This window comes from Penicillium longicatenatum (genome assembly GCF_028827895.1).
Source record: "Penicillium longicatenatum strain IBT 33135 chromosome Unknown contig_6_segment0_segment0, whole genome shotgun sequence".
Lineage (NCBI taxonomy): Eukaryota > Fungi > Ascomycota > Eurotiomycetes > Eurotiales > Aspergillaceae > Penicillium > Penicillium longicatenatum.
The window spans coordinates 2720052-2740724 of NW_026643123.1; the positions used below are offsets into that span (position 1 = coordinate 2720052).

Genomic DNA, 20673 nt, shown 5'->3' on the forward strand with positions numbered 1-20673 from the left:
CGACTGACGCTAGATTTCGTTACTTGAAGAGCGAACTCGTCCCACAGAAAAACCCACTATCTCTTCCAGATATAGGGCAGGCTTCTCAATTAGACGATCGCACAAAGCCTCGAGCATGACTGGAGTGATACTACGGGGTCGTCCGCCTTTGTCACATGTATTGAATCTACAAGCTAATACGTGGTTGAAATTATTATGTAACCTTCGTACGAGGAAATATCCATGCAACTGTCGGAATTCCCCCCAATATAGACTAGTGTTTCTTGGCAATGGGGCTAAATAATCACTCAATGAATGTTGGCGGTTGCACCAGTTTCGGGACGTACTGTAACTGGTCTCCGGGACTTCATGCATACGTTATGATGCATTTTATCCAAAAAGACAACCGTGAATTCGTGCATTGCTCATGGCATTCAGTCGCGTTATTGCCATAACGTGTCCTAGCCTGTTAAGCCCTGTCAAAGCTTAAAAGTGCCACCAGATTGCGACGATCTGCTCTCCAACCTTGGAAGTATAGAAATAATGCATGTGCTAAATGGGACCAATACCTAAAACCCCATTATTGTCTCAGTCGCTTCAACTGCTTAAGATTATATTTTTCATCATAGGCAGCTGTTAGCCACCAGGTCATCAACCACCAGCTCTGCTCCGGCATTATCTTCAAATTACATAAACACATGAACTATTTTGACATGTCTTATATGCTCGATTCTCACGCCCGTCCAGCATTGCCAATCTGAATGCGCTGTCCACTCCACTTGTCATCGCTGCGCAATACCGGCCAGCTGGTGCCATCGGCCTTGACCAGAGTCAGCTCCAACTTAGTCCCTAACACACGGAAGCTCGACTTCTCTGCATCAATCGGCGCGAAGAGGCTATAGGTGTCCTGGAAACGCTTGTTATCGGATGTGGGGAGGTCGAAGGTGATAGATTTCTCAGCAAGCTTGACGCTGGCACGTTCCTTGTCGATCTTTTTCAAGTAGAGCGAAACGTTCACGGAGGTCGCCGTCTGATAGAAATCGTTGCTGTAGAAACAATGGATCAATTTGACGTCGCGGGTGTATTGATCAGTCAATGGTTGGAAACACTTACCGAACAGATTCCACCTTCTCTTCGCCTTCAGGCTTGGGCTTGCCCACGAACATGTGTCTTGTTTTCTCGGTGCAGCCGGGGATCTTCAGGAATTGGTCAAACTCAAGCACTCGACGCTTGCAGCAGGTCCATCCTTTGCTGCCCTCGTGGAAAATCGGTTGGCCTGGGTGGTGCACACATTTCTCGTCATCCCGCGCCGCGGACCCCGTGTATATAGCCCCACAGCCTCTCCGACGGCATGTTGCGTTGGCAGGAATCTCTAGAGACGGATCGTCCGAGTCAGGCTCTGCTGGTGAGGGGTTGGCGGGGGGTGTGGGCGGCGCAATAGCGGTGATAGCGGGGCGCTCGGGCAGTGTCTTCACTTCGACGGGAGTAGGAGCAGGGGGCTCTTCGGTAACCTTGGCGGGTTCAGGAACGGGTGTATCATCGACAGTCGAGTGCTTGCCAGTGGTGCATGGCGCGATCGCGAGAAATTCCTCAAAAGTCAAAACGCGGGGTTTGCAGCATTTCCAGCCTGGGCAAAGTCAGTTAGCCCGGATCAATCGTAGCATTGGGAGATCGGCTTTGCAGTCTGTCTTCGCTTGAGTGGGTAAAGAAAAGAAGAATGGACACCGATGTGGAATAGCTCCAGCACCAAGGTACTTTACCTTTCTGGCCTTCGTGGAACACTGGAGGACCCGGATGGTACACGCAGTCTTCCTCCGGGTCGGAGAAGGTCTTCCCACATCCCTTGTGAACACACTTGCTGGTCATGGCGTACAATGTTATGCCCCTTAGCTTGTAGGGAGATTGAGACGAGAACCGAGGATTGTAGAGAGATCTTTCCGAAACTTAGGATTGAGAAATCGCAACACACTGGCGCAGGTTATCTAAATCGGGTTAGCCCCGCGAAGCTCGAAGGTTCCATCGCGGAGATTGTCTGACCGCTCGCTATTCGGGATTTGCGATAAATCTTTCAGATCTCTGAGAACATCATTTGTATTTTTATATCGCTCTCTCCATACACCTTCAGTTGCCTCCCCCAAGCTATGCTTCCTACTCGTGGCCTCTTTGGTCAAGCTCGCTTGACCCTTTTCACCCGAGCCGGTTGCGGGCTATGCGACACGGCAAAACATACAGTCGTTCAACTCAACCAGCGCCGTCCTTTCGAATACGTGGAGAAAGACATACAGGAAGCAGTCAATAAGTCATGGAAGGACGTCTACGATTATGATGTACCTGTCCTCCATGTGCAATCGGTCAACAATGGACTGCCTAGGGAGGCTGAGCTTTCCGATGCACGAAAGTTATTCCATCGATGGACGGAACAGGAGGTTGAAAAACTGGTGGATGAGGCAGAGAAATGAGCAGCCTGGAACTAGACTATTTTCATGATTTCGGTGAAAGTCTTATCTTATAATGGATCCCCTGTTACAGTGCTCAGCCGTAGTAATGGATCGAGTAAGGGGGTGAAGCTGGTTCAAACCCCAACATGGCCCTCCATCAAAACTGCGAAGCACAGCGGCAACCATATTCTCAAACAGAGGTGCTGCCCACACAACCTGTTATAGATGCTCAGATGGCTTCTTAAGGGGACATGCATCAAGTGCGCAGGATTCGGTTCTACTCGTCATGACGGGTGAAGTGGTTAGCCAACTAGGCGCCTTTGTATAACACCAAACGCAATTCAAATGTTGATATTTCATTATCTTTCCCTCAATTTCTGATGTGATATACTTATGGTCTAGGAAGACCAATCAATAATCATCCTTGGGTTTGAACAATGTGCGATTTGCTAAAACAAGGGCTTACTATCATCACCCTGTCCACGATCAAAGCGGCAGTTCCGACTCCCTACTGCTAAAGACTAGCGCAGGCCCACATGGTTCCTCCCCGTGGACCGCCAAAGCGTGACCAATCTCGCGAGATCCACCACCCCGAACGCGTCCCGGCGCGTGCTCCACCATTGACACATTGCCTAACTTCACTCTATGTATTCACATACCTGTTGTCTTTCGTATGCATATATTTATTTTATTCTGTCAATCGACATCCTGAAAACCTTCGTCTCCTCATTCATTCTTTCCAGTTACGAATCAACAGCCTATGGGCCAATCTGCATCAAGAACTGACCCCGATTCTCACATTCTCATTGTCATGGAGAACATACAAGTTATTGAGGATTTAGAGGATAATGTCTCACTTGATTATGTTAAAACACCATGTTCGAGGTGCAGATTTAAGCGACGGGCCTGCGACCGAATGAAACCGAGTGAGTGCTCTAGGTCCTGGGACTGGCGAGGCACGTTGGCTGCTGCTGTGCGATCTATCTACTAATGTTATAATTTAGCATGTGGGACCTGTACAAAAAATGGACAGGGAAATTTCTGCTCATATCGACCAGAAGATATGCCTCCGCCCAATGCACCGTAAGCTCAATAGTCTCGTCTCGTGCACTCATGGCTTCAGCTTACCGGGCCAGTGCTCGAATTGTTGAAGAGACAGAGCCCTCTCCTTTGTCCGTTGAAACGGCGTCTGATTCGTCTGAGTCTATTCGATCTTCAAAAAGGCTGCGAATATTAGAATCTGAACGCGTTACCACCGAGGAACCTGGTACATTTGCGAAAAGACCGCGGAGACAGAATCACGCATCCACTTCGAACAAGCCCGAGACACCAGACACACTATGCAATATCCGAAAACCTGATTGCCCAAATGAGACGGATACCCTGCGTTGGGACCTGGTGAAATTCATCCATAGCAAACCCGGTCCTGCTCCAATGGAAGCCCATACTCTGCAGCGCCTGCTCCAGGTCTTTCAACAAGATCACATGTCATATTCCGAGGATGAACTGCAGGAAAAGGCAGAGCTCTCGGTTATGTTACAAGAAAGATGGGACGGGCCAACAAAAGGTGGCTGGCTCAGTAATGCTGATATGCGTGCTCTAGAGTTCATCTTGAAAGTACCATTCATGGATCGTTCTGCTGTCGATGCTCATGAACTGGAAATTTGTCGAGGGGTTTTCGAGTCCCGTGGCCCTAAAAGACCGATGTCCTCTGCGGGCTTAAGACTTCTCAGTCGCGTCATAAGGAAATCAAAACCACGGGATATTACGGCATTCGATGAGCTTGATACTGCCATCGAAACTGGGGTGTCAATGAGAATACTGAGTGAACCGACGTGGCTGAAATGCATGGAAATTTTATCTCAGATTCAAGGACCGGCTGCAAATCAGGTGGGCATATCTACCCGCGGTCAACTATGCCGATCCGGGCATAAGAGCCAAGGCCAGATGCCAGAACGGTCCATGCAAGCGAAAAGACTGTCCGCCTCAAAGCCAAAACCACCGGCTGCCTCCCCAAGACCTACTTTGTCTGAGGGTCTCAAACCAACCACACGAACAGAATCATCAACCGCATCGTCGAATCCAAAGCAAACGCTTCATTTATCCGAGAGTCTCGCGGCTCGCTTGTTTAAGGCTTATTGTCACTCGGAATATCCTTACATGCCAATACTTGATTTGCTCGCACTCAACCCATATCAAGCCCCTTCAAAATCCAAAGGGGGTCCCATTCAAATCCCACCAGCTGGACCGTTGAAATTCTGTTATGCACTTGCCTGTTTAGGGATTGATGATGTCCTCAAGCATGCCCCAGAACTTTACCAGTCCGCGCGGGCGTCTATGGCCTCAATTGAGGATTCTGGAGACTTGCTAATTCTTGTGCAATGCCTTGTACTGCAGAGCCAGTATTTGCGGGCTGTTGGGAATTTGACTTCTGCAAGGGAAGTCATTGGCTTGGCCATACAGAAAGCTTACACATTGAGCATCAAGGCAAAGTCAGATGAGCACTTTGACCCTGATAGTTCCTCACACAAGCTGGCAATGCGCCTATGGCATAGTATGCAAATTATGGAGCGTTCTCTGGCCCTAGATCTAGGCATTTCGCACCGTGAAATGGACTCTATATTCAATAAACCCCATGCCTCTGATACGTGGGTTGATGGAATACCGGGAATAGCAGCGAACGACCAGAGTACAGGCAAATGTCTCTCCAGGTTTTTCTACGCATCTCGCGATCTTCACATCATTATGGTCGAGCTGTTTGATTTTGAGGAACAGCTACGACTCTCCAACGGTCAATGCGCCCTCAAGAAGATCAAAGAGGCGGATATCCAAGAGTTCATGAGAATGGAAATTGAACTTGAGGATTGGCACGGCTCACTTCCTACTGTTTTGCGAGCCATTAGTCACCTCGATAGCCCCAGTCCATTAGTTGGCAGGCTACGCAACGTGCTGCATCTGCGATACCTCTATCTCAGAATTCGTCTCTACCGACCCCTCATGATTCTTGGCGTTGCTCTTTCCAGGACCTGCGCGTGTGGTTCAAAGCAAGGACCTCATCTGGGACACCAAATCCAATATGGAAAAAATGGCATAACTGGCCTCATGATCGTCCAGGATGCTTCTTTCAAATGTCTGCATCTCGCCGAACAACTCACAGATCGATTGTGGGAACACAAGAGGTCCACGTCCCCACCTACTGACACCCCGGCATGCGAATACGTCCATTATGCATATGCCTGTGGTCTAGCCATGATTGCAGCTCGTGGCCTTCATTTTATCACCGACAAAGAGCCACCATTCGACCATGCGGAGAGATTCGACAGAATTCTCAATCTCCTCGAAATAGGGGAGAACAACATGGTAGGAAATGAAGATCTTAGCAACGTTTTTCGAGTATGCCGGAAGGCGTTGCATGATCTTTCGAGGCTTGCTGGTGAGGCGCACAAGTCAGTGTTGACTTCCCAAGATGTGGACTTTAACAAGCCGTCATGGAACAAGCTTTATGCTAGAATCAGGATTGATCCTCCAACGTCTCCCGATCCTCGTCTTCCTGACATGTCCAGACTCCTTGGTTGGTTTGAAAGTTTACCGGTTGATTTGATGCCATGACCCCTGATCGTGACCCCTGATATTCTGATTGTGGGGTATCCTTACTTTGAATTTCAGCTTTCTTGCCTTGACCCTACGCCTTGATACTGCTACTGTGATACCCCAATGCATTAAAACCCTGTTAGTCTAATATTTACCCTAATTATGCAAAGTGTAAACATGACGCACATTTTGTCAGATAAACGAATACGATTCCCACAGGGCTATTTCATTATCCTTGGCGGGCCCAATTTTAATTAGATGTACCACGCAATATGACGAAGCGAGTTCCGAAATCCTTGGCAGTCGCTAACTCGTGGCCTGTGGAGACGCCAAGAGTCCGCCGCTGGAAATTTTACCCATCATTGGGTGAAGATAAGTATTCGATCAGCATTATGCATCCCCTTTTAGTTTAGTATTCAATAATCTTCACAGGGCGAGTCATTTACTGCAAGCCGAACACCCGTTCAAAAGGTTGGCGTTGAAGGTTGGAAGGAATCAAGCTTTTCAATGTAAAAGGCTGATCCGACAGATCATGCGCAGGTGATTCACTGATCATTTCCATTCGTTGCAGAGTTCCCTGTAAGAATCTCCACTCCCTTGACCCTATTGCTGGAACGGCACCATCTGCCTGGGCATTACGAATACTATTCCTCCGCTTGTCGTAATGCAGAGGGCCCGCGAACCCAAACCGGACCAATCGGAAGCCTTCAAAACTTTTCGCTCTGTACGGAGTATAGCGGTCCTAATTACTAGATCCGACCATTGATTAGTTTTCTCCATAACGTAGGCCCTGAATAATCAGTGGAGAACCAGGTCGTTTCTCCTTATTAGCATCATGCTTCATCACACCACATCACTTGGGAGTGAGCGATGTCGTTTTCTCGCTCTATATGGCCGTGGCGGCGGCGTTTCGGGAAGCAAGCCATCGCGTCATGGCTATTTGTGCTCGCTACTCTAATTATTGCGCTTCGGTTCCTCGCGCTTCCGAATCTGCAGCGTCTCCACTTCCAAATAGGCGTTTCGTTGTTCGACGACGGATTCTACGGATTCTACCCAACTCGCAAATATGTCTCGTTTGAATATGAATCTCCCGCCGTCGAACTGGCTAAATGGAGTCCCAGATGCAGCGATGACTATACTTTCATGGCACCACATGGGAACGCTGTTGAGAACCCGGGCGCCATGATTCTCGATTCTCTTGGTAACCTCGTCTGGATGATGAAGCAGGGGTCTGATAAAATTCAAGACTTCCGCGTACAGGAATACAAGGGTGAACAGTACCTCACGTACTGGCACGGCAAAGCAGATGGCGGACACGGTCGTGGTGCTTGGTCCATGGTGAGTTATTGCCCATGATGTCAGCTTGTACACTTCGGATCCTAACTCTTTGCAGCTAGATTCAACCTACACACGCCGCTATGAGGTGAATGCAGTCGGTAACCATGATGGTGATATGCACGACTTCCAGATCACCAAGAATGCTACTGCTATGGTGATTGTGTATGATATCCAGCCAACCGACCTGAGCGGGCTTGGAGGTCCCGAATATGGCTATTACTCTGAATGCCTCTTTCAGGAGATCGACATTGCGACGGGGGATCTGATATTCGAATGGCGCATGTCAGAGCATGTTCCCCTTAACGCGTCATACGAGCAGCTACAAGGCCGAGGCTGGTCCATCAGCGACCCCTATGATGTTTTTCACATGAACAGCATCGATAAAGATATTGCAGGCAACTATCTTATTTCCGCGCGCCACACGCACTCGATAATGAGTATCGACGGGAAGACCGGCGAGATCCTGTGGACGTTAGGTGGCAAACTAAACGATTTTGCCGATGCTTCGGAAGGACAGGCTACGAATTTCTGCTGGCAACATGATGCGCGATGGCGCGGGGAGCACACCCTGACTCTTTTCGACAATACGGCCGAGACTTTCATGGATGGACCAACAGAGAGCCGTGGAATGACTATCGAGCTTGATACGGACAACCTAACGGCAACCCTTCGGTCGGAGTATTACCACCCTGAAGGGATCCGCGCGACATCACAAGGAAATATGCAAGTCCTAGCTGACTCGGGTAATGTTCTGGTTGCCTGGGGCCACTGCGCGGCGTTTACCGAGTTCTCGAGCGACGGAGAAATGCTCTGCGACACACATTTTGCACCCTCAAATTGGTTCCAGCTTGGTCAGGCTGTCTCATACCGCATCGCTAAGGGAAGCTGGGCCGGGCAACCGGACATGAGCCCGACAGGCGTCGTGGTGGGCGATTCAGTATTCGTCAATTGGAATGGAGCGACGGAAGTTGCTTATTGGAGACTTGAGCTATGGGATGGTGTGGACATGAAAGAAATGAAATTCTACCCGCAGAACATTGTTGAGAAAGATGGTTTCGAGACGGAGATCAAACTCCCGACCAACTTACCGCATGTCTATTTCCGAGTTGCTGCTTTGAATAATAAGCGCGAACTTCTCGGTGCTACCGATACACTCGGTCGGCAGCTGCATGGAAGCCCATCGTCTACTGTTTCTCTTTCTTCTGGTGCTGTGCTCTCCATTCTCATGATTACATGCTGCGTGATGCTGGGGGCCTACTGGGTTTGGAAGAGACGGACTTGTCAGAAATATCAGACTGCATCGGACTACAAGCCTGTCCCGTTCGAAGTCAGTGAAACCGACCTTGAGCATAATGAAGAGGCTCAGTCATTCTTGCGAACCCCCCTTTCCCCTGGAGAATCTCCGACATTGCGGATCCCGTCCTGACGACGCTGGAGTCGGACTTTTCAATCACTCTTTTACGTTTCTCATACATATATATATTTCTTAAACTACAGTCATGTAAATATTTGATACCACACTTATTCCCAATAGTCGCAATTCACGGCCTGATGAGAGTGACGAAGAAACGCTTATGTTGTTGCGGATTTACACCCCTTTTCGGGTTGGACCCACCTTCATGGCTGCGGCGTTTACCTTAATTCCGAAATTCTATTTTAACGCCAGACTCAGCCTCCGCAGTCTGACGTTAAAACGTTATCCAACAACGCGCGTAATGGCCACTACATCAGGTCAAAAGACATCCAAGATAGAACCGACCGAGGCACCTTCAACGCGAGATGCCGCGGCAAAGCGACGACTTCAGAACCGCCTCAACCAGCGGGCCAGCCGTATGGGACACCTCCATCTCGCCACCTTTCGTCGAAAGCTTCACACTAACATTGACAAACAGGAGAGAGAAGAGCTTTAAAGGCTGGAAAGAACAATAATAAACCAAAACGATGGATCATCTATACCGAAGAAGCCAAAGCTCATGCAGAAGCAGACCCGGTCAAAAACGATAATGTGGTGATACCTTCGATACCACCTGAGAAGCCCACCTATAACTCGTGCCAATTAAATGAAAATAACTGTGCCACCATCGCAAATTGGAGTGCCCGAAGACAATACCTCATCGCGCAAATAGAGAAAAGAGTCGCTTCTGCAGCAGCCAGCCAGCTCAACCAACTTACCCTCCTCGCTCCAGTCACAAACCTCAACGTTGTGAACGCCTTGTTGATTAATGCATCATTCTTGGGCCTAACTTTTGAACTTTTGAACGAAGACATTGTCTCTACATTTAACATTGTCGGGCCAATGACCTTGCATCTCCCACCGAGTTTGCAGCCAACCACCACCCAAAAGGAAATCATACATCACCCCTGGGTAGATCTTATGCCCATGCAATCCTTGCGAGATACAATTTTGGCAAATCTGGGTAAATACGACGAAGATGAATTTTGTGGTGATCTTCATGGCGAGATTGGAGCCTCGGATGGGATTGGGCTGATTTCATGGGGTGAACCATGGGATCCAAGTGCTTATGAGATCTCGGAGGTTGTGTTTAGGAAGTGGGCTTGGTTGTTGAAGGACTGCCCGGAGATTATAAGAACTTCAAATTATTGGAGGAGGAAACGAGGTGAGAAGCCATTGCACATCGGGCAATCGATTGGGTTTGTGCATCCCGAGGAAGTTCAGGAACAATACAAATTGCAAGTAGAAGTATAGAGTGTACTTAATTGATAATTGCGAGTTCATTTACCTTGGACCAATCTCTCGCTCAATTCCCAAAGTCGGGCCCAGTTCTTCTCGTCGAGGATGTGGCTATGCAGCTCATCGTCTACAAGGGCGTTTTGGCTCAAGTTCCATTGTGATCTTATATTAGAGAGCTATCGTCAATCATGTATCTCACACAGGCAGAAAGGGTGTGCTAACCTGTGCTTGTGGGATCGATCATGCCAGTAATGATCGTTACAGCCCCCTCAGAGCGAGTGGAACGCGGCTGGGATTGCCATGGATTTCCATCAACATCGAAGAAACCTGGAAATTATTAAACGTCAAGTGGAATGATGAGATCAAATTCTTATTTCAAGACTTGTGTTTTAGGCTTTCAAGTTGACAACCTAGGATCCGTATTTGCCTAGTATCTCCCTAACTATATTTTACCATTCCATCCGGACGGAAATGCTAGCAAATATTTAAAACCTCCTAGTTAGTCTTGGAAAAGTTCATTGAGAGAATTTTGCGGATATTGGCAAGGTGGGCAACGGTATTATGTCCTAGGTATCAATAGAATGGCCTTCGTACTACCTTACAACCCTCAGCTCGTGAAAATGATCCTCTTTCCATAGGATCATTCATTGATTCTTTTCTTCTAATTTAGGGTCGCCTGATAAATTGTGAAGCGTGATCTCCCTTATGTTAGGCAATAGTAAGGATAGTAGCTTTATTTTTCTATTATGCTCTGGAAAGTTCATTTGAAACATAGCACAATTGACCGTTTAAGTACGGCCAAGCAACTGGAAAGCCTTACTCTCTATATAATATAGGCTAATGTAATTTGAGGAGCCGGGAATCATAAATTCCAGATGGCAGCTCTGCCAGGAAGGTGAAACAATCGAGCGAATCGCCTGCCTAAGCTAGCCGCCCGTCAGGAAAACCCATCACTTGCGTAGTCAAGAGAATGCGAGATCGTAATTGTTTGTTTCGAGAGTCCCGTGCCTCGGACGTACTTTAAATACCCCTTCCCGCGCCGCGCGTTGCCTCAAAAAATGTACACTTTTTGCGTTAGTGGAGACATACAGAAATTCCGGGAGGCTCTTGACTCGTCACGCTCTTTTTCGGATGAATTCGACATATGCGAATTGTCTGGTATTATGATCGAAGCCATCAAACGAAAAAGCTCTCAATTCATCAAGGAGCTCCTTCGTCGCGGCATGCCCGTGGATCCACTATATGCCTTTGAAGCAATAAAAGTGAAGGCAAAGGATGCCCTAGAAGCATTCCTTGATAATGGGTGGGATATTAATCAGCCGATTAGCGAGCTTAAACCTCCGCTACTAGAGTGAGAATAATGATCTTAATATGTTCTAAGATTTAAACTAAACATAGCCTTAACCATTTTTCAGATATGCTGTTGCTGATGAGGAAATGACAGCTTGGCTTCTTGATCATGAAGCTGATCCTAATCGACAATGTGTTATTGATCTCACACCACTCTCCCTTGCTGTCGAAAGCGCACCCATTTCCGTCATTCATCTCATACTCAGTCATGGCGGAAATGTTCAAAAAGGCCAACTTCTCCATCATGCCATCGAAAGGCCATCAGATGCTATCGAAGTTCTGAAGCTTCCAATAGAGAAAGGCGCACCCATCAATGCAACCGTTCACGAAGACTACCCATCTTGGGCGTTATTCCAATTTATGGGTCTCGGAACACCCCTGCACAGAGCATCTAAACTAGAAAGAGTTGATGTAGTTCGCTATTTGCTCAGCAAAGGAGCCAACCAGGATATTAAATATACAAAAGGTCATATACCTTTGGAGTGTGCGCAAATGTCGAATCACTTGGAAGTCATTCAGGAATTAGAGAAGTGGAAGTAACTCGATTTCTTCCCTTTGCTTACCTGCCTTCGGGTACTTGTTTGACATTTGGAATGCCTAATCCATCAATTTGAATAAGCTTTTTTTCCCGTTTTGAATCAACTCTCTTTCTCTCGTTTTAGATCAGCGTTAAAGCGGGGAAAGACGCCTCTTCAGTGCTCACCGTCTTTCTCCTCGTGTACAAGTCAAGTGGGCCTCAGAATATTCAAAGCATATTAGCTGAATGAACTCTCGCATCTCGTCTTTTGATCCTAGTCACCGTTGGTCGCTGATGCCGAACAATGTAGTCCTCATTGCTGCTCAAGTTCCAAGTTGTTATTCCTCCCCCGTTTAAGTCGTATGCTCCGTCTAAATTCCCATATCATCGCTCTCATACTTGAAAAGAATAATAATTTTCCTTCTTCCTGATCTACTAACTATATTATCTCAAACTAAAAAAATTCAAGTTCGAGGGATGTTATAGGAATGTAGTTAAAGAAGATGATTTTATATGGGGGAGAGAATAAAAATTGGTTAGGGGGACAGGATTGTTCCATACGGAGCCACAACTCAAACTGGATGACCAAGTTGTGGGAGGGTACGATTAGCAAAACCGAGGTACATTTAGCAGAATCGAGGTACAATTAGCAATTCTTAATGTAGTTTAAGTAGCCAGAATCATAAATTCAATTAACAGGGGCATTTCTATCTATCGAACAGAAAAATCAAACATTTCGTTTGAAGGAACACTACTCTCGTCAACCATCTTATCAGCTGTTTCTTGACCAGCACCTGGAACGCGGTATTCCAACTTGCAACCTGGTGGTGCAGTCGGTCCATTTGGCAAGCTGTATAGGATTGGGAGATATTCAGGCATTAGACCGAGCTGAAAAAGAACAGTCAATTGATCCCAGATAATATGTTCATGATAAAGCCGGTCACCACGAATGTTTACCACCGCCATGAAAGGAATTCGTAGTTTCTTTCCGGTCGGTGGAATCCCAGGAATACTATAATGCCAGAAGGCAACGAGTCAGAAACAATGACAATTGATTTTGCCCACCACGTATGATACTCACAGCCAGTCCACCATCTTATCATGGGTAAAGCTCATAATGAATTCATCAACAACTCGGTCAATCCCCACAGTCCGACTGACAAGCTCCAAAGCAGTGTCATCGGGGTTGTTGAAGATGAAATGATTTGCGTAGAAACGAGACAGCTCTTCTCTACCGACTCCTCCGGTCATTGTTGGTATATGGTTCACATATGGTTCTTGGACCATGGTATCCATAGTCTCCTCAACAGAACGGGTCTCAAATTCAAATCTAGTGTGCTCTTCCCAGATCTCTTCAAGGTCGAACCAAGGTCCATCCAGTTTATTTTTCAGAAATTCAAGACATCTCGTATGAGCAATTGTTGCCGCAGACGACGAGAAGTCTTTGTGCGATGGAATAACGAAAGACGTAGATTTGACATCCGAGTATCGGTAGGCGGTCTCATTATCTGAGGCGGATTTTGATCCGGCTTCTGCCAGGTGGTAAAGATGTGGCTTTTGCGTTTGTTCATTTAGAGCACCATATGAGACTACAGCTTTGATATCGTCCATGCTATCGATGACTTGCGTCAAGTTTGGGACAGAGGATGGTGAGTAGACTGTCATAGATTAGTGGAGCGCTTCCTAGGAGATATCTTCAAGAATTGATTCATACCTATCAAACCATAACAGGACTTTTTGTCGCATTCATTATGATTTTCTAGGGCGCTCAAAGCCTGGTGAAAGATACCTTTCATTGATTGGAGATCTTCAGGCACCTCTATCTCTACACAGACAAAACCTTCTTCAGCCCACTTTTGAAGCGGCTCTGGGTCCAACGTCTTTTCCGTATTCCGCTGATCAAGGCTGACGGAGGACCGGACAATTAGAATTCCCGGCCCATGTCCTTTTCGAGAAAGAGGTGCCTGCACTGTTAGGTTCTGAGCTAGCTTGACCGGTTGTGCATTCGGAAGAGGCATGATTAGGGTTAATGGTATGGGCAACAAATTCAGGGATCTGGCATTTCAGATGATAATCTCAAGAATATAACTCATTTATAGCTTTAAAATGATAATTGGATCTTGTTTTCCGATGAGCATTGGTTCGGCGCTGAATCGCTAACGGGCGGATAGCACCCCTCGCCGGTAGAAGTCAGGGTGCGGGCCGAAGCCGAAGCATCGGATAACATCTTAAGATAACTCGGAGGTCGGTTTTGACAAGTCGGGTAAAGAGCGGGTAGGAGTCGGCCCTGGTCATTACAGGATAATGCTTTTCTATCGAATTATTAAATTTGAAAAGTTAAGAGGTACGAGTATCAGAAGGCTGCCTGGTGCAAAAAGCCTACGCAGCGAGGACTTCTTGTGATGACATTGGAAACTACTCGAGGCTTTATTTCCTACTCTCAATTTAGGTATGATGCATTACTTACCAGTAATGTGTACTCAATCTTGTGACAAAGAGCGTTTTACTTTCCACGAATTAATTTCCCTTGTCTCAACATTAGATAGTGAAGAAAGGAACGCTCATTAGTAGCATAGTTTTGGAATTGCAGGTCGATTCAGCGATTGCAAAACAACACCTAGGATAGTAGATCGTGCGAGGGACTGGACTAGTTGCCCGTAGACATAAGGTCAAGAGGTGTCAAAGTGTGGGATCCAATACATCCTAGGCTAATAGAAATACCTCCGTACCAGCGTACTGAAACCTAGTGTCATGGTAAACGCCGATATAATTATGTCTAATATAATGAAGTAGAATGAGGATCCCCATGATGCTTCTCACTAAAGTAGCCAATCAAGTTTAAAAGAATTGATTGAGAGGCAGTTGTCACAGATTACATCTCATGTGCGCGTATTCAAAAGAAGATGTTTCGACCTGTATATGAATTTCACATCTGTTAGCAAACATCTGACTTTAACGCAAAGTTGAATAGGCAAGATCTGATAGGCAATATTGCAAGATTTCCTACTCACGTATGATGGATTGAGCTGATCAAGAGATGTCACACCCAACAGTGCCATCGTGGTCTCCATCTCATGCTTCAAGATTCGAATAGCTTTGCTCGTCCCGGCTTCACCAAATACAAGGGAGTATAAGAAAGGTCTGCCAACTCCTACAGCTTTGGCACCCAGCGAAAGTGCTTTCACTATGTCTGAGCCTCGAGTGACACCACCATCCACAATGACTTCACATTTTTCCAGAACCTTGGGGCAGTATTTTCGAATCGAAATAAGCGTCTCTGCTGAAGATGGTGCTCCATCTAATTGTCTTCCACCGTGATTAGACAGCCAAGGGTTAACTCCGTGGCGCATACAAAGCTCCGCATCTTCCCAGCACTGAATGCCTTTGATAGCGATCGGCAGGTCCGTGATGCCTCGAAGCCACTGGATAGCTGACGTCCAATCAAAGCTCGACCAGACAGGTCTAAAGTTGTCAGTATATCTCGAAAAGGTAAAAGTTGTCAAAACGTACGGTCGCTTGACACTTGGCTCTTTGGCAAACTCATCGTCTTCCGCGAAACTCCCACCAGGCTCGGATGAGCCCAGCCGCACGTCACGCTCGCGTTTTCCAGGTCGAATAGCATCAACAGTGAGGGCGAATCCTTTGTATCCCAATTTCTCTGCTTGCTTTATCTGCTGCTCGGTGATTTGCAAATTAGCCATGGCATATATCTGCCAGTACAAAGTCTGTTCTGGAGCCCTTGCATTTGCCATGTCTTGCTGGGATACTGCTGCATTGTTGCAGGCCCAGTGCAAGATACCATGACGCCTAGCTGCCTCCGTCAGACAGATATCACCCTTAGAATTAAGCAATTTAGCACCACCTGCGGGGCAAATGAAGAAAGGTGAGGAGAAGTTGCTACCCAAGATAGAACATGATATGTCGATAGTTTCAATCGGTCGTAACACACGAGGACGAAAGCGAATCGCTTTCCAACTGTCTCTGTTCCAGTTGGAGGCATGCTCATCCTCGGCACCGGACTTTAGAACTATTCATACGAATTAATACTGAAATTGCTGTGCATTAAACCCAATACTCACATGCAAAAGAGCTCTCGGGAATTTTCTTCGACGCAGCATACTCGAAATCAGAGAGACTGATTATGGAAGACAATTTAGGCGCGTCGTTGACTACCATCAATGTGTTCTCATTTAGAGCTGAGCTTACAGGCTCCGAGGGAACCTGACCAAGGTGACGACTGTACTTTCAATGAGCGATTAAACTATAAAGTGGTGGGGGGGGGGGGGGGGGGGTTCCAGTCAGAGAATTCTTACTCTGCGCTCAGATACTGCTGAATAACTTCGGGTCCGTGAAAAGGCTCGAACGCCTTGGTCGCATCACGACCAGCATACGTCAAGAGAATATTTGCCCCTCCGGGATGCTTTTCAATGAATTCGGTAATATCATAGACATTGTCTTTGATGATTATCCAGCAGCTCTTTCTAGTCGAATGGATTTCAACCTCTGATCTTTAGTTTCCAAAATCTTGGTCAGCCACACTGGGAAATTCCAAAATCACTGTGGGACAAGTACCTGGTCATCATAGCCATGGCTGAATAGATGTATATTCAAACGAGTGATGAGCAGAGAAGCACAAGTAATACTACCCTTGAACCACACCTTGACTCAAAGGAAGCCAAGCGAGAGCGTTTGATTTACGTCAATATGATTTTCTGATGTTATTTTCCTCTTTTTGTTCATCCATATCGTTAACTATCTTTGTGGATTGAATCTACGGCGCGGGAAAAAAACTGGTCTCGGGTATGGGACACTATCCGGCTATGTACCCTGGCCCCTCACTTTAGTCCATGTGAAGTATCCGAAAGTGCTTTCGATCTGATCTTGATCTTGAGATTGATTAAGTTCCTCCAAAAATTCATTTTTTTTGCCCTCGGATTTGCCAAAAGGGTTCTCATCACGTCAACAATATGGAAGCTATTTTTGCCAAGCTCGCCGAAGAGACTACAACGTTCAATCTAGGCGATGAGGAGGTTAGTGGTCCTTCAAGTTATTAAAATAATAAAATGCACTGACATACCAAAAAAAAAATTGTTTGAGCAGAAATGGCGCAAGCTTTACGACCCCTATTATCCTGAGCCACCGTCTAATGCGACCGTTATCCGAGACCAGCAATATGGACCATTCGAGCGAAACTACTTAGATGTCTTCATACCAAACGGAACTGAGGCAGAAAAGCCGGTCCTTATGTATGTACATGGAGGAGGCTTCTTCTCCGGTGACAAGATGTGGACTGAAAAGGTCTATTCCAACATCGGGTGGTTCTTCGCTCGACAAGGCATCATCACAGTGATATTGAATCATCGCCTTGTACCCGATGTGCAGTATCCTGGCGGGGCAGACGATATTCAAATGGCACGCGAATGGATTTTTAACCATATATCCTCGCCAAAATATGGCTGTGGCTCAGTAAACAAAGTCGTGCTATTTGGTCATTCGTCTGGTGGTGTGCATATTGCATCTAATCTTTATGCCGCTGGTAAGAGCCTGTTATGTATCTGAATTCTCAAATTTACAGATTCAAGCGCTAATCGGTACAGGTGACACTGAACGTGTTGCAAATTACCCCTTTTCTCCTCCCCTGGCTGGAGTAATATATCTCAGTGTGCCTTTCTGGTATGATCGGGAGAAGCCTTTGCGCCAGAAGACAATACGATCATACTACGGGTCGGACTCAGAGAACTTTTGGGGGGTATGAGACCTAAATTTCTTTGAAAAGAGTCATTCTTGAGAAGCAAATGCTGATATCTCTCATGCAGCCTAAATCTGCGCTTGGTTTATTCGAAGCATTGCCTGAAAATTCCCCAATGCTGTAATTCTCCTGGTAACTTTAACTTTGTCGATGGCTTGAGACTAATTTTGTTTTCAAACAGAAACTCCCAGGAGATTCCTATCTATCTTGGATCCGTCGAGTGGGAAGTGTGAGTGCTCAGTTCCAGGTGAATGTCGGATTCACCAATTTTTGTTGACTTGCCTGCAACTTTAGACCCGAGACGATTGACGCTACTTTGAAATTCTTCAACGCATACAAAGTGAAAAGCAAGCCATCGGGAACATTACCATTATTTCACGTGTTGAAGAAGCATAATCATCTAACCAACATTCTGTCGATTGGCACAGAAGATACCTCACAGGGTCGGGCCTTGCTGGAGTTTATTGAATCCTGTGTAAAGGGAAGGGTAGCAGGTAGTCAATTTTCCTCTCACCTTTAACCTTCATAAAAGCGGACCGGGTCTAGATTTAGATAACAGATTAAGGGGAGCATTTTTTAAGAAGAAAATTCAGAGTTTCGAGTTTCAAATCATGTCTAGACATTTCGCTTCTTTCATTCTCAGCCAAAGGGTTTCCCGCATATCCTCTAACGACAAGTATTGTCCATGAGTCTCAATCTGGTCTTTATCATAGTATCTTTTCCCGTTTTTTATGACAGTGCCTCGAGATGATATCTCATAACCATGAAATATACTTTTAGGAAAATAAAAGTTATCCAGACTATAATGATGGACAAAACTAATTGCAAATGCCCTAGGGAGTCCAATTCGACATAATAAAATCATATCCTTGATGAGAATGGTATTATGCACTAGGTTATTATATTGGATATCGGAAAGACTTCAACTCAAAATCGGTCATGTCCATGAGGTCTTGATTCTCAACGCCTTCAGTTGCACCTTTGAAAGAAAACCCTGATGTTAGCGCTCACGGTATGACCCTAAAATTGCTGAAGAGATTACCTTCTAGTTGCAAATGCTCCCGATTCTCCCTTTTCTTATTCCAGGTGTAATGAAGACCCCCATAGATGCCGATTAGAATCGCTGTCACAATAAAAAATGCAAGCATGGTGTATTTTGCAGGCTATTTGGTTAGTTTCGATTACAAAGAAGGTTCAAGGGACTCACATAGTAATTGGGCGCGTCCTTAGCTCGGTATGTCTGAGGGCCAATGATATTGCCAACCGCATAGCCCAGTTGATAGACACAGCCAAAAGCAAACTTCTTGGTGCTACCAGCCAACCCAGAGGTCATGAAAGTAATGATGAAGAGAATGCAAATCGGGACTTTTTTTTTGTTAAGAAACGGGCCATTAAAAATTGGACACGAGAATATCACTTACACTGGTAAACCAAGATATATCCACCATAGCGAGCACCGTTATTGTCGCTGGGAATACCAAGCATCATAGCACCACCCACAGATGCGAGGAGCAGTGTGAATATACCAGCAAAGGTACGGCTGGTGTATTTAGCCACAAAGAGAGCGAGGAATGTACCGGCTACTTGAGACGCGCCAGACCCCATGCCCAAAAGCTGTGAGGTAGGTACATCATATCCAAATCCTGACACAATTGTTGGTCCTGCAAAAAGATGATTTAGTGGGATCATTTCATAGGCGATATGACGGGATAGACTGTAGATCTTACCAAAGGCAGTCAATCCACCGTTCGGCATTCCAGTTGCCACCAACATGAAAAACATCAGATATAATCGAATATCTAATAGAGCCTCCCTCAACTGTGGCCAGCTGAACTGCCAGACCTCGGTACCGGTCTTATTACACCGCACTCGGTCAAGAGCGATTCTTTTCTCCTCCTCGGTCAGCCACCTGGCATTGGTTGGAGAAGCAGCAAGGAAGAAAAATAAAAAAATGCCTGTGACAAAAGTCATGGATCCATATAGAACAAAAATGCCCTGCCACCTGAAGCTGCTTGCGTGATACATAACCCATGAAATAAAACCACTGAATACTGCGGCCCATCCAGAGGTAGTGTACCATAATGCGACCCGCGTAACTTGTTCTTCCTTGGTATAGAATGCACCAGTGATGTAAATGGCGACTGGTACCGTTGAGACTTCAATGGCACCCAAGAAAAATCGGACCGCAGCTAGGCTAGAAAAGTCGCGGCACACTGCGTGCAATGCCACAATGACTCCCCATATCATACACATGATGGATAGATATTTGGACAAAGAAACACGCTGCATAAGGTATGTAGCAGGTATGTCGCCTCCAAGATAGCCAAAACTATAGAGAGTTATGTTTTTTAGTTATTGTCTCACAATATGGAGGTCAAGAATTAAGGATTAACCATACTAAACCAGTGATCCCAGCCACGAGTATTGACTAGAGGTCAGATTGGCGTCTTCCTTGATGCCCATGATCGCAGCATAGGAAAGGCTGTTCTTGTCCATAAGCTGAAGACAGTATATCGCAAATATCATAGGCATTATTCGCTTATCGATTTTCCATCTGACTCGCTTCGCTTCCGGCGAATTAGGGTCAAAGGTCATACCTCTCTTTACGAGTATATCCAAGGCCTTCTCTGTCATTGCCAGGTCGATGTAGTCACCTGCGATTGCATCTTCACCTTCCTCCATTTTAGTAAGCTCACTCTTCGTGGTCATAGTCAACCTTCGCGAAATTTATCTCGAGCTCAGGAATGTTCGAATCCGTACAGATGCTTTAATGCTATAACGGATGAAGAATCATTTAAAATGGCTCACGGTTTTTCTTTCGCACTGTTAAAGGCTCGAGCGATGAAAAACCAATCAATGCCTCAAATGAGGTGGTTAATAGTGGTGAAGGTACATAGCCGAAAGTGCCGTAGATAAGGGGGGAGAAAAGATAAGCTGCTCAAGCATCGCTGCAAATTCCACTTTCCAGAATCGGATATCTCAATAGTGACAATGCACATTCCAAGGCCCTTTAACCGTC

The 20673-nt window shown here is 46.2% G+C and overlaps 10 protein-coding genes across 10 annotated transcripts; 6 read left to right on the forward strand and 4 right to left on the reverse strand.

Annotated features, from left to right (window-relative positions):
• Nucleotides 1–712: 712 nt before the first annotated feature.
• N7484_009199 (cysteine and histidine-rich domain-containing protein) lies at nucleotides 713–1845 on the reverse strand (the record flags this gene model as incomplete). The annotated part of the gene is made up of 3 exons (XM_057119586.1): nucleotides 713–1025; nucleotides 1093–1606; nucleotides 1740–1845. 3 exons carry the CDS (start codon nucleotides 1843–1845, stop codon nucleotides 713–715), a joined length of 933 nt encoding a protein of 310 aa, XP_056969141.1.
• Nucleotides 1846–2120: 275 nt separating this feature from the next.
• On the forward strand, nucleotides 2121–2438 carry N7484_009200 (glutaredoxin family protein; the record flags this gene model as incomplete). The annotated part of the gene is made up of 1 exon (XM_057119587.1): nucleotides 2121–2438. The coding sequence occupies one exon, from the start codon at nucleotides 2121–2123 to the stop codon at nucleotides 2436–2438; it is 318 nt and encodes a 105-aa protein (XP_056969142.1).
• A 1092-nt stretch (nucleotides 2439–3530) lies between these two features.
• N7484_009201 (transcription factor domain-containing protein) lies at nucleotides 3531–6026 on the forward strand (the record flags this gene model as incomplete). Its single annotated transcript, XM_057119588.1, has 1 exon — nucleotides 3531–6026. The coding sequence occupies one exon, from the start codon at nucleotides 3531–3533 to the stop codon at nucleotides 6024–6026; it is 2496 nt and encodes an 831-aa protein (XP_056969143.1).
• An 852-nt stretch (nucleotides 6027–6878) lies between these two features.
• On the forward strand, nucleotides 6879–8772 carry N7484_009202 (arylsulfotransferase family protein; the record flags this gene model as incomplete). Its single annotated transcript, XM_057119589.1, has 2 exons — nucleotides 6879–7346; nucleotides 7402–8772. The coding sequence occupies 2 exons, from the start codon at nucleotides 6879–6881 to the stop codon at nucleotides 8770–8772; spliced, it is 1839 nt and encodes a 612-aa protein (XP_056969144.1).
• Nucleotides 8773–9061: 289 nt separating this feature from the next.
• Nucleotides 9062–10053, forward strand: N7484_009203 (bZIP transcription factor; the record flags this gene model as incomplete). Its single annotated transcript, XM_057119590.1, has 2 exons — nucleotides 9062–9176; nucleotides 9239–10053. 2 exons carry the CDS (start codon nucleotides 9062–9064, stop codon nucleotides 10051–10053), a joined length of 930 nt encoding a protein of 309 aa, XP_056969145.1.
• Nucleotides 10054–11036: 983 nt separating this feature from the next.
• Nucleotides 11037–11928, forward strand: N7484_009204 (ankyrin repeat domain-containing protein; the record flags this gene model as incomplete). Its single annotated transcript, XM_057119591.1, has 2 exons — nucleotides 11037–11389; nucleotides 11454–11928. Coding segments are annotated over 2 exons (828 nt in total), but the record flags the coding sequence as incomplete, so codon positions are not given.
• Nucleotides 11929–12616: 688 nt separating this feature from the next.
• Nucleotides 12617–13923, reverse strand: N7484_009205 (ester cyclase; the record flags this gene model as incomplete). The annotated part of the gene is made up of 3 exons (XM_057119592.1): nucleotides 12617–12917; nucleotides 12987–13563; nucleotides 13620–13923. The coding sequence occupies 3 exons, from the start codon at nucleotides 13921–13923 to the stop codon at nucleotides 12617–12619; spliced, it is 1182 nt and encodes a 393-aa protein (XP_056969147.1).
• Nucleotides 13924–14840: 917 nt separating this feature from the next.
• N7484_009206 (FMN-dependent alpha-hydroxy acid dehydrogenase) lies at nucleotides 14841–16494 on the reverse strand (the record flags this gene model as incomplete). Its single annotated transcript, XM_057119593.1, has 6 exons — nucleotides 14841–14855; nucleotides 14917–15367; nucleotides 15416–15932; nucleotides 15985–16142; nucleotides 16219–16413; nucleotides 16478–16494. 6 exons carry the CDS (start codon nucleotides 16492–16494, stop codon nucleotides 14841–14843), a joined length of 1353 nt encoding a protein of 450 aa, XP_056969148.1.
• Nucleotides 16495–16872: 378 nt separating this feature from the next.
• On the forward strand, nucleotides 16873–18174 carry N7484_009207 (alpha/beta hydrolase; the record flags this gene model as incomplete). The annotated part of the gene is made up of 6 exons (XM_057119594.1): nucleotides 16873–16935; nucleotides 17006–17441; nucleotides 17503–17654; nucleotides 17722–17774; nucleotides 17836–17883; nucleotides 17949–18174. 6 exons carry the CDS (start codon nucleotides 16873–16875, stop codon nucleotides 18172–18174), a joined length of 978 nt encoding a protein of 325 aa, XP_056969149.1.
• A 379-nt stretch (nucleotides 18175–18553) lies between these two features.
• On the reverse strand, nucleotides 18554–20336 carry N7484_009208 (uncharacterized protein; the record flags this gene model as incomplete). Its single annotated transcript, XM_057119595.1, has 6 exons — nucleotides 18554–18633; nucleotides 18697–18817; nucleotides 18862–19019; nucleotides 19076–19315; nucleotides 19382–19983; nucleotides 20053–20336. The coding sequence occupies 6 exons, from the start codon at nucleotides 20334–20336 to the stop codon at nucleotides 18554–18556; spliced, it is 1485 nt and encodes a 494-aa protein (XP_056969150.1).
• Nucleotides 20337–20673: the final 337 nt, after the last annotated feature.